This window comes from Salminus brasiliensis, chromosome 21 (assembly GCF_030463535.1).
Source record: "Salminus brasiliensis chromosome 21, fSalBra1.hap2, whole genome shotgun sequence".
Lineage (NCBI taxonomy): Eukaryota > Metazoa > Chordata > Actinopteri > Characiformes > Bryconidae > Salminus > Salminus brasiliensis.
Window position 1 is genome coordinate 939,962 of NC_132898.1, and position 11,082 is coordinate 951,043.

At 42.5% G+C, this 11,082-nt stretch overlaps 1 protein-coding gene across 3 annotated transcripts; it reads right to left on the reverse strand.

The window, feature by feature from the left end:
- Positions 1–233: 233 nt before the first annotated feature.
- smug1 (single-strand-selective monofunctional uracil-DNA glycosylase 1) lies at positions 234–4,313 on the reverse strand. Of its 3 annotated transcripts, none has more exons than XM_072666112.1 (3): positions 4,247–4,313; positions 2,174–2,468; positions 234–1,286 (listed from the first exon to the last, which is right to left on the reverse strand). In XM_072666112.1, the coding sequence occupies exons 1-3, from the start codon at positions 4,270–4,272 to the stop codon at positions 759–761; spliced, it is 849 nt and encodes a 282-aa protein (XP_072522213.1). In that variant the 5' UTR covers positions 4,273–4,313; the 3' UTR covers positions 234–758. The 3 variants fall into 3 exon arrangements, with proteins under 3 accessions (XP_072522213.1, XP_072522212.1, XP_072522211.1); XM_072666111.1 differs by having other exon boundaries at positions 2,174–2,471; positions 4,247–4,309; XM_072666110.1 differs by lacking the exon at positions 4,247–4,313 and adding an exon at positions 4,124–4,236.
- Positions 4,314–11,082: the final 6,769 nt, after the last annotated feature.

Here is an 11,082-nt window from a genome sequence, read left to right on the forward strand (position 1 = left end):
ACCCCAGAGAGAGCGTATTACACAGGATATGAGAAGATACTGTACAGGGCTGTGTTCTTCCTATGACTTTCTTTTCCCCACTAACAGATCTGATTGTAGAGATGTTTTATGATACATATACTAAGATCGATTGTTTTATTACAGGGGTTTTGAGAAAATATAAATTAAATACAGCAAGAATTTTATGAAGTGAAAAGTTGGAATATCAGAATATCAAAATTGAGGAATTTAAATGATTTCCACTGTTTTATTACAAGAAAAGCCCTGTGTGCTGCGAAAACACTTACAGACATCTGGGACAGTTCTGAAAAGTATATAATAATAATAATAATAATAGTTTTTATTGAAATACTAGCCACCCTTTGCTTTAAATGGTCCCAAATTACTTGTAATAACATAAAATGAACATGAAAAATGAAATAAAAATTCTGAAAGTCTATATGTATGTAATTTAAGAAACTGAAATTAATCAAATGAAATCTCTATTCCAGAGATAAGATGTTCTGTTACAGTAATAACAATGTAATAAACAGCAGATGTAGAAGAGACTCCACTCTCTTTCCATGTAAAAACATAAACAGTACTTTTACATTTATGGAGAAACACGCTGAGAATATTCACAATAGAACAGTAAATATGAAAACGTTCAAAGCTAATCGTCATTGATTCTACCGCTGATTCCCTGCTCTGAAATCAAACATATGTTAAGGTTGGAATGGTTCTGTCCATAGACACTGGAAGGGTGAACATTCACACAGTCACTGGGTGATCAAACTCAACACCCCCAACTCCTGTAGTTTGGTTCTGGCCACTGCTGCCCAGCCTTTATTGGCCTGTGGGTTCCTCGGAGAAGGGTGCATGATACCCTCCACCCTTACAGAGCTGCCTGCTTCCGAGAGAGCTCGGCGAGCTCGCTGCTCTGCAACTTTACCCACTCCGATTACCATAGAAACCCCCAGAGCCCTGACCACCTGGCACAGGGCGGCATCGCAGTGCAGGAGAAGAGCGTCCCGTTCCACTGCCGGCAGTTCAGGTGGGGTCAGGTTCTTCCCAGATTCGCTCATGAAGATCAGCGGGCAGAGGTTATGAACGAAACAGTGGCGGAAGAAGTTGTCAGGTTCACCGCAGAGCTCCTTGAAGAGGCCCCAAAAACGTGCACCACTCACCTCGCTCTGAGTGCAGGCCAGGCCACTGATCCGTCGCTTGGGATGCTCGTTAAGAGGGTGTCCCACCTCCCCTGTGATCTTTAGCCAATCCCGGACTGCTTTGACCTCGCCAAATGGTACCTAAGAGGAGAAAAAGAACCTCACTGAGTACCTTTCAACAGTTGGTTCTGCCTTTCTGCTTAGTTGCTTTAGTTTCTTTTTATGAAGCACCACACTGATGCACTTAACCAGAAAGAACATGGAACAATTTGTTCTTTGTGGCTCCCAGACATGGATGGCTGGACTTCCAACTCCCATAAACGTGTTCCACAGAAATATGAGTTCTCACATAAAAATGTACTCATGGAACTCATGGATACCCACTGGCTTCTCTTATACATGTCTCAATTGTTTGGAAAACACTGAAGCAGTCTTTAAGCATCTGCATATCACAGCTTCCAGTCTCAGCAGCATCCAGAGCATCCAGAACACAGATGGAATTTGGCCATCCAGTGAACACATACATACACACTAGTGAGCAAACACACACTCAGTGGACAGTGAGCGCACATGCCCGGAGCAGTGGGCATCCATCACTGTGGCAGCTGGGGAACAAAGAGGGTTAAGGACCAATATAAGGGGGTTTATATCTCCAAGCTCCAAAGTGTTCCAATGGTTCTTTGAGATATGTAATGGTTCTTTGATAGAATAGCCACTTTTGGTTCCATAAAGAAGTGTGTGAGGAATGTTTTAAAGGTCTAACGAAATTTCACTTGGTCTAAAAGTTCTTTAGACTCACATATTACAGTATAGTGTGGTGTAATTATTCAGCTGAGGAAATGAACCCCAGTCTGCCACAGGAAAGACGTATAATTTTTAAAGCCTGCTGGCCATTGGCCCAACGTTTGTAGACACCTGTTCCTCCAGAGTGGCTTTTAAAAGAAAAAGCAACAATAGCTGCTTTCTGGATTCTTGTGGACATCTGCACAGCGTGTTTCCTCTATCCAGTGAGTGTGAGCTTCTCTTACCCCTGTCTGGGCCATTCCGAATGGCCCTGGATTCATTCCAAGAAAGAGGACGCTCTGTCCGCTGCGGCAGTATGTCTCGGCATAGCAGCGATGTGTTTCCCAGGCGTACTCCAGCGGGTTGTAGATGTATCGCACTGGTTCCCCAAAGGTCAGCATTCGCAGGCGGGCACTGAGGTCCAGCTCAGCCTGAAGAAAGTGGCCTGCTGCAATGTTGTTCTGGCTCTCAGGGGTCGGCATTGGGCCAGGAATCGCTGCTTGGAGTTCTTCCTCTTGACCCCAATCTCCATTTTCCAGTCTGCTTTAAAATGAGGATGGCTTATAATTTATTAAACAATCTTGATCAACAGTTATGGCATGATTACAATGCTTTGAAGTTCTCTGAGTATAACTAAAGTAAAAAAATGGTAAAATAAATTAAAAACAGTCTGGTAAAAACATGTAATACCAGCTTTGCTAAATATTCTTTTATAGCATGAAGTAGCAGCTCACAGAGAGCATGGGTTCCTTACCAATATGTAAGACTGGAAAAGGTACAAAACTGTACTATAGTGAAAGTATGGTACTGTACCCCAATCTAACTCAATTAAAAGAACTGAAACTGTACTATAGTGAAAGTGTGGTACTGTATTCTAATCTAACTCAATTAAAGAGCTGAAACTGTACTATAGTGAAAGTATGGTACTGTATCCCAATCTAACTCAATTAAAGAGCTGAAACTGTACTATAGTGAAAGTATGGTACTGTATCCTAATCTAACTCAATTAAAGAGCTGAAACTGTACTATAGTGAAAGTGTGGTACTGTATCCCAATCTAACTCAATTAAAGAGCTGAAGCTGTACTATAGTGAAAGTATGGTAGTGTATCTCAATCTAACTCAATTAAAGAGCTGAAACTGTACTATAGTGAAAGTATGGTACTGTATCCCAATCTAACTCAATTAAAGAGCTGAAACTGTACTATAGTGAAAGTATGGTACTGTATCCCAATCTAACTCAATTAAAGAGCTGAAACTGTACTATAGTGAACGTATGGTACTGTACCCCAATCTAACTCAATTAAAGAGCTGAAACTGTACTATAGTGAAAGTATGGTACTGTATCCCAATCTAACTCAATTAAAGAGCTGAAACTGTACTATAGTGAACGTATGGTACTGTACCCCAATCTAACTCAATTAAAGAGCTGAAACTGTACTATAGTGAAAGTATGGTACTGTATCCTAATCTAACTCAATTAAAGAGCTGAAACTGTACTATAGTGAAAGTGTGGTACTGTATCCCAATCTAACTCAATTAAAGAGCTGAAGCTGTACTATAGTGAAAGTATGGTACTGTATCTCAATCTAACTCAATTAAAGAGCTGAAACTGTACTATAGTGAAAGTATGGTACTGTATCCCAATCTAACTCAATTAAAGAGCTGAAACTGTACTATAGTGAACGTATGGTACTGTACCCCAATCTAACTCAATTAAAGAGCTGAAACTGTACTATAGTGAAAGTGTGGTACTGTATCCCAATCTAACTCAATTAAAGAGCTGAAGCTGTACTATAGTGAAAGTATGGTACTGTATCTCAATCTAACTCAATTAAAGAGCTGTTCTGTACTGTACTAACTGTACTATAGTCACAAAAGGTATAATTATTCTAATATTTTCTATTACTTACTATAAATAGATACTAAATTTGATCTGATATGGTAAAATATTATGACACTGACTTTAATACAGACAAGTCCTAAAAAAAACATTGCAAACATTTCTGCTAGAAGACGAGATCATTGCTCTAGCACTGGGCAGCCTCTTTACACCAGCTTAAAGCATTAGGAGAGGCGTTTTCATTTCAGATCATATTAATCAGCCCATATGAACGAAACTAGTCCAGTATGAAACCGCAGTTCCCAGTTTTCCACCGTAACCGGAGGGACTGGGACTGGGACGGGGCGTCCTCACCGCTCGTTTAGGATTCGTGGAGCCACGAAAAATTCATCCAAATCCGACATTAATGCGCAGTCCTGTCTTTTATTACTCTAATCAGCAATAGCAGATCAATCAGACGCACAGATCGCAGTTTACCTCGGAATATCACGCTGCTTTTTCATTCTTCGACGAAGCTTTCCGGCAACAAAGAGCCTGCAGGGTCGCGTTGCATTCTGGGAAATGTAGTTCTACTCACGTGTTGCGGTTTTCAGAGCATGCTGAAGGAGAGGCTTGGTGGGTTCTTATTCTGCACCGTCTGGGGTCGACTTTCATCCAGAGCCAGTACACACATGTTCTGATGGTTAACTACAGATTCACCTCTGGTATTTTTGTAGGCCTTTAGTTCCTCTAAGACATGCGCTTTAGGATAACACAGAACAGCAGCAGACAAGCTGATAATAAATACTACAAATACTACAAAATATATAAATAAGCAAAATACATATACAGTCAGATCCATAACTTGGCCTCACTTTGCCAAATCATTAGGTTTTAAATGAAGCAACCCAGATGGGATTAGAGGTTCTGGGTTATTTAACAAATTAAAATTAAATATTGCATTAAACTCGGCCCAGTTTCTTAAAAGCATTGTAGTGCTAAGATCTGCTAAGTGCTAAGAAATCATCTTTGAGCTACGGTACTTTTAGGAACCCCAGCCCCTGTGAAGCCCCTGTACCAGTGTCTAAGTCCTCTTCCATGTACCTGTACTTTTACCTGGGCTCATCTGTTGTTGGTCTTCCAGACCTCAGTTTGACCTCCACCGTTCCTGTTAACTGAGGAACTGAGGAAACGGCTACCAGAAAACATCTCCTGCTTCGTGGGCATCAATTATGTTAATGTTCATGGCTGCTAATTGTTGGGACAAGCTTCAGGCTAATTTAAAAGTGAGAGCTCAGATCTCTCTGAAGGTGGGCCCAAACTTTTGCATGGAGCTCCTTTGCTTTTTTCATTGTAAGATTGTACCAAACCAAAATAATACAGTAATCTTAAAGCCTAAACTATTAGCAACAATTGTTGCGATGAAAAAGTGCTGTTGTTCTTTTCTGTGGAGAGATTTTTCTACTACTCTTTCTGTAGTTTTCTTCTGTTGGATTTAAGGCAGGACTAAATGTAACCTATATTATGTCAGATCAGCCAAAGAACCAATGGCAGTTAGCAAGACGTTTGCTTCATCTACCTCAGTCAGCCTCTTTGCTAAACCTCGAACAGGATGCAGCAATCAGCTGTAATTCCACTGGTTAATCTGCTTCCCCCAGTGGTATGGGGGTCCACACACTTGCTTATTTAACCCCTTAATGCAGAAAGGCTTATTACACACTGAGGTGTATTATAGGTGTATAAACTGGTGGGTCTATTCTCTGGTAATAGAGGCTGGTAATAACACTTTCAGCAGGCCGGTGGGACATTTGTGTTAAACCTCTCCACAAATGCGTCTTCAGCCTCTTATTGGAACTTTCCATTCCACCTTAAATGGTGCAGAACTTACAGGAGGCCAAATGTAATTGCAGCACTGTTTTAAGGTGGAATGTCAGCTTTTTACACTGTTTATTTCTTTAAAAATATAGTTTAAAATATTGTATATCAGTTAGATCCAGTAAATACAGGAACTCACTGTGATGTGCAGGCAACATCTCGCAGGTTTTAGAGCATTTAACTACGATTAAACGTGATTAATTTATAAATATATATTGAATATATATTTATAAATATATCTAAATATCTGCCACACTGGTAAACGCATATTCTGTGGCAGATATTTAGATCTTTAAGATAAAACATTAAATATTAATAACCAGTAAACAGGGGCTTTCATCTAGTCTCTGTGTTTACAGTAGCATAAATTTACAGCAGGGGTGCCCAAACTTTTGCATGCTCCTTAAGACCCCCTCCCTCTAGGCTGTCCTTTCCTTGACCTCCATCCTGGTCTGTTCTCATGCACGCATGCATGCCCTGCTCTTCATCGTTTTATCTAGGAAAGGTCGGCTTTTAGCCCAGCTTTGACCCTGTCCTTGTGCTCCTCACAGCTTACAACAAAACGCCTCTCCGTGACCTCCTGCTTCTCCGTCACTACCAACCGCTCACTGCTGCTCCAGACCCTGCCCTTGTGCAGTAGAAGGTCCAGACCTATTATTAGTATTATGCATTGTTTACTGTATATCCAAAAGTATCCAGACGACCCAAAGTAGTTCATCTGCTTTAAGGTCAGTGTTTTGCTCTATCTGAAAAAGCTCTGAGCAACGGAACGGGACGCTCTGGAGAAGCGATGCCCACATGAGCCTAGGGTCGCTGTACCCAGAGCTGAGCGTGGGCCAGAGGGGTATAGACCCCCTAGTGATGTTGTGATGGAGCTCCATTCAATACCTTTGCATGAAATAAGTAGTTACAGCTCTTGTGTGGCTGAATGCAATCAAATCACCTTACAGCAATGTTCCAACATCTAGCCTAAACTCTTCTCAGAAGAGTAGAGGCTGTTACTGCAGAAAAAGGTGGGACAGACTCCTATTAAGGCCCTTGATTTTAGAGGAAACGTTAGAGGAGCAGGCGTCTTCCAGACCCTCAGGAGATGAGGAGGTGCTCCAGCTCTCGCTCAGCATTGTGTCATCATCACCAGTGTACTCGAACCATGAGATCATTACTGTAAAAACAACGCTTGCTGCTCTGGGCGTTGGGACGCCTATGTGCGATGTGGGCGACAGCTTCGTCACCGGCCAAGACAGAATTCCTCCATTTCTTGTTTAATCCCTCACTGGAGGTTCAGGAGCCTCCAGACCCGGATAAGACTTCGGTTCTGATCATCGGTTGTCGCATTTTGGGGCATTTGCACTTCTATGGCACTGAGAGTGTGAGTGTTTGTCCACATTCCTGACCTGTTTGAGTTAGGAAGAGAGAGGGAGACAGAGAGAGAGAGAGAGAGAGAGAGAGAGAGAGAGAGAGGAAGGGTAAGAGAGAGAGAGAGAGTCACACAGAATGAGAGAGAGAGAGAGGAAGAGAAGTGAGATCTTCGGTGGAGTGCTACATTCGACACAAGCCCCTGGTGTCTGTGCTGTCTGCTTCTGTTGCCATGGTAGCAGCAGCTGGAACGGCAGCTGAGGCAGAGCAAGGGAGTGTGTGATACACACACACACATACACACACTCCATGCCTGACCTCCATCTGAACCCGCCTGGGGTCGGGGGGGCGACAGCTTGCGGCTCTCCATTGACACTGAGCAATGAGTGCAGGAGAAAATGAGAGAGAGAGAGAGAGAGAGGGAGAGAGAGAGTGAGAGAGAGAGAGAGAGGGAGAGAGAGAGAGGGAGAGAGAGAGAGAGAGGGAGAGAGAGAGAGACAGAGAGAGAAAGAGAGAGAGAGAGTGAGGGAGGAAAAAAGAAGAGTACCACACAGATGGGGCAGAGGAAGAGTAGGTGAGGGAGAGGAGGGGGCTTGGAGGTTGAAAGTGAAATTAATTGCAGTTAGAGGAGAAAATGCAGAACGCTTTACTGCAGCGACGCAGAGCCGTCCCTCAGCCTGCTCAGCCACCCCACACCAGCCTCCTTCTGCTGGATCAGGGCTTTCTGCTCACTTCCAGCTTCATCTTCTCATCTCTGCATTATCCAACCCACAGTGTGTGTGTGTGTGTGTGTGTGTGTGTATGTGTGTGTGTGCGTGTGTGTGTTAGTTTAACCATTTCCAGTTCCTCTCCTGGAGGAAGGCCAGTATTTCCAGTTCCTATCCATTATAGAATTTTAGGTAGACACTCTCCCTGGCCACTGACTTTATGTTTATTTGGGTTTATTCTAATGTTATATAGAGTTAATTACAGGTAGACACTCCCACTGGCCACTGACTTTATGTTTATTTGGGTTTATTCTAATGTTATATAGAGTTAATTACAGGTAGACACTCTCACTGACCACTGACTTTATGTTGATTTGGGTTTATTCTAATGTTATATAGAGTTAATTACAGGTAGACACTCTCACTGACCACTGACTTTATGTTTATTAGGGTTTATTCTAATGTTATATAGAGTTAATTACAGGTAGACACTCTCACTGACCGCTGACTATGTTTATTAGGGTTTATTCTAATGCTATATAGAGTTAATTACAGGTAGACACTCTTCTGTGGCCTACAGACTTCCATACAGAACATTTGAGTGGATGGTTCTTTCCAGAAGCAGTTCTGTAAATGAGATGAGAGTGTAAGTGTGAGCAACCTCGTTAAAATTTAAAGAGCTTCCATATAATGGAATGGTTAAAGTATTTGCTGTGTAGAACTTATCTTCTGAGGAGGAACCTCAGAAGAACCCTAAAAATTTCTCCCATTTCTCCACTTCTTGCAGTAACGCCACCAGTGGACGGCTCTACACTCAGAGCTAATCAGATGTGGCTCCAGTGAGAAGGACATAAAGGGTTAAGCTGTCATTCTTCACATAAGTGAGAATGAGGGAGAGTGCCCCGGAGAAGATCTCATCTGGAGGTGATATGAATGAAGGGGTCAAGTGAGTTTACATCTGACCTTTGGCCCCTGCGAAGGCCCCTGTGAAGGCCACTGCAGCGAGGTCATGGCTGTGTGTTTGTTGGTTTGTTCTCATGGTGACTGGCCTAGTAGACCAGTCGATTGGTTCCTGTATATCTGTCCACATCTCCACACTTTATCTTTACATTCCAAATTTACATTCCACATCAAACTCTAAAATGAGAGGGAAGTTGGGTTTTATATGATATGAGGTAATATGTAGTAATTGCAAGTATTTTTGGGACATTCTTTAAAAATTAATAAATGGTATGATAGGTGAACTACCAGGTATGTAGTGCTGCAGTGCAGTATTCAGTCTTAGAATTGATCAGGTAATTATGTAGTACTTACTGGTAAAAATGTATTGCATATATGTTACAATTACAGTAACTAATGTGAGAAAAGTATTTAATAGTAAAAAAAAATCAATATTTTCCAATAAATACAGGTGCAAATATTGTACCAACCAGAGAATACTCAGAAAGTACAAATTTGCCACGTATCTTGGTAAACATCAGTAAAATAAAGCACTTCCAGTGCTACCAGTGCTTCCAGTGCTACCCTAATATGGAAATGTAAACACATTCAGGACATTACAAGACATTTATCACAGTAGTATGATTTCCCCTGGTCGTTTCAAGGCTCTGAAAGGTAATGGAAATACATGGGCTTTGTGCTTGCCTTAAAATCAACAAATGGTGCAGGCTCTGCAGCACGAAGCCCACTTTAGAAAGTGTTGCGCACGCATTGCCTCCTGGTGGCCGACTGGAACACTGCACCCATTCTGCTGACAGATGAGTTTGAAAAGCCAAATGTACTGCATTAAACTGATTTACACAAAACTGCTCCCAAAAGACAGGCAATGAAACTTTTGACATTATACATTACATCGACTGAAATACTTCAGCTTCCCAACTTGATAAGTGACATTAAGCCCCTGGAACACCAATTTGAAAGGCACACGGTGCCTATCTGCAGTCGTTCAGGACATCAGCAGTAAGTATGATAAGTTGGGCTCTTGATGGAACTGGTCGAACCTTCAGGACAATGTGAAATAATCAGGGAATGCTAACTGTCAGCACTGTATGTGATACATATAGAACCGACAGAGCTCAGCGTTTCGGTGGCTAGCAGCTTCTTTAAGCCATAGCACAGAGTGTACGCCCGAAAAACAGCGGGAGTAGGCCAGCCCTAACTAAGGTGACTTTTTCCACCATTTGTCAGAACTCTTGGCCTCTCGCGGTTCTTCTTGTCTGCCCTTATTCTTCTGACTTTGTCACAGAGCCTAAATTATTTGAGGAGGCGAGCGTCCGCAGGAACCTATTCGTCCATTGGTGGTTGGATAATCGTTTTAGCAGGCCGTGTGACCTCAAAATAAACAGCTACTACCATTCCTCTGCATCAGACAAGGTCAACATGTCCTACAGAGAAGATCCTGAACATGAGCTGACTCCAGCAGAATGATCCTCATTAACAGCAGGAACACAAACATACACTATAAGGACAAAAGTATTGGGACACCTGTGTATTCACTGTTTCTTCTGAAATCAAGGCTATTAAAAGAGTTGATCCTGCTTCTGTTGGAGTAACTGTCTCTACTGTCCAGAGAAGAAGACTTTCTACTAGATTTTGGAGGAGGAGCATTGCTGTGAGGATTTGATTGCATTCAGCAACAAAAGTGTCCCTAATCCCCAACTTATACCAAAAGTACTGGATGGAGCTCCTCCTCCACCATCATTCCAGAGAACACAGCTCTTCCACTGCTCCACAGCTCCTCAATGCTGGGGGGCTTTATACCCCTGTAGTCCACGCCTGGCATTAGGCAGCATGGAGCCAATAGGGTCATAATGTTGATCTGCTCCAGAGAGTCCTATTCTACTGGCAGTACTTCTTCTCTACAGGGACTAGACAAGCTGTGTGTGTGCATTTGCACATCTGTGTCAGCAATGGGTGCAGCTTAAAGTAGCTGAATGCATTCATTAGAAGGGGTGTCCACAAACTTTTGAACATACGGTGTAGATTCTAGAGTGAGCTAATGGAATAGAAACCAGGGTTTAGATGCAAAGTACTGAAATAAATATCAGTGCACAGATCAGCCATAACATTAAAACCACTCACAGCTGAAGTGAAGAACACAGATGAGTGCATGGGTGCCAAGGCCTCACTGCTACTCATGGAGGTCCCACCTCACAATTTACAGGACTTAATGGATCTAAGGATCTTCTGCTAAGATACCACAGGACGCCTTTAAAGGGAAGTCTGGTGGAGTCCGTGCCTCAAGAGAGATCTACACAATATTAGGCAGGTGGTTTTAATGTTATGGCTGATGGTACGTGTAAGTAGGCCAGCAGTGCCTGGTACAGTGACTGTGGTCAAAGAGGCTTACTCCCCATTAGTACATTAAAAGCATCTCTCTCTCTCTCTCTCTCTCTC

Bases quoted from the DNA above. Each gene is read 5' to 3' on its own strand.
- smug1 (XM_072666110.1), bottom strand. From the start codon at position 4,173: ATGTCGGATTTGGATGAATTTTTCGTGGCTCCACGAATCCTAAACGAG. The intron at 2,469-4,123 runs GTGAGGACGCCC...ATTTTAAAGCAG, and splicing joins CCACGAATCCTAAACGAGCG to ACTGGAAAATGGAGATTGGG. The intron at 1,287-2,173 runs GTAAGAGAAGCT...TTCTCCTCTTAG, and splicing joins TCGGAATGGCCCAGACAGGG to GTACCATTTGGCGAGGTCAA.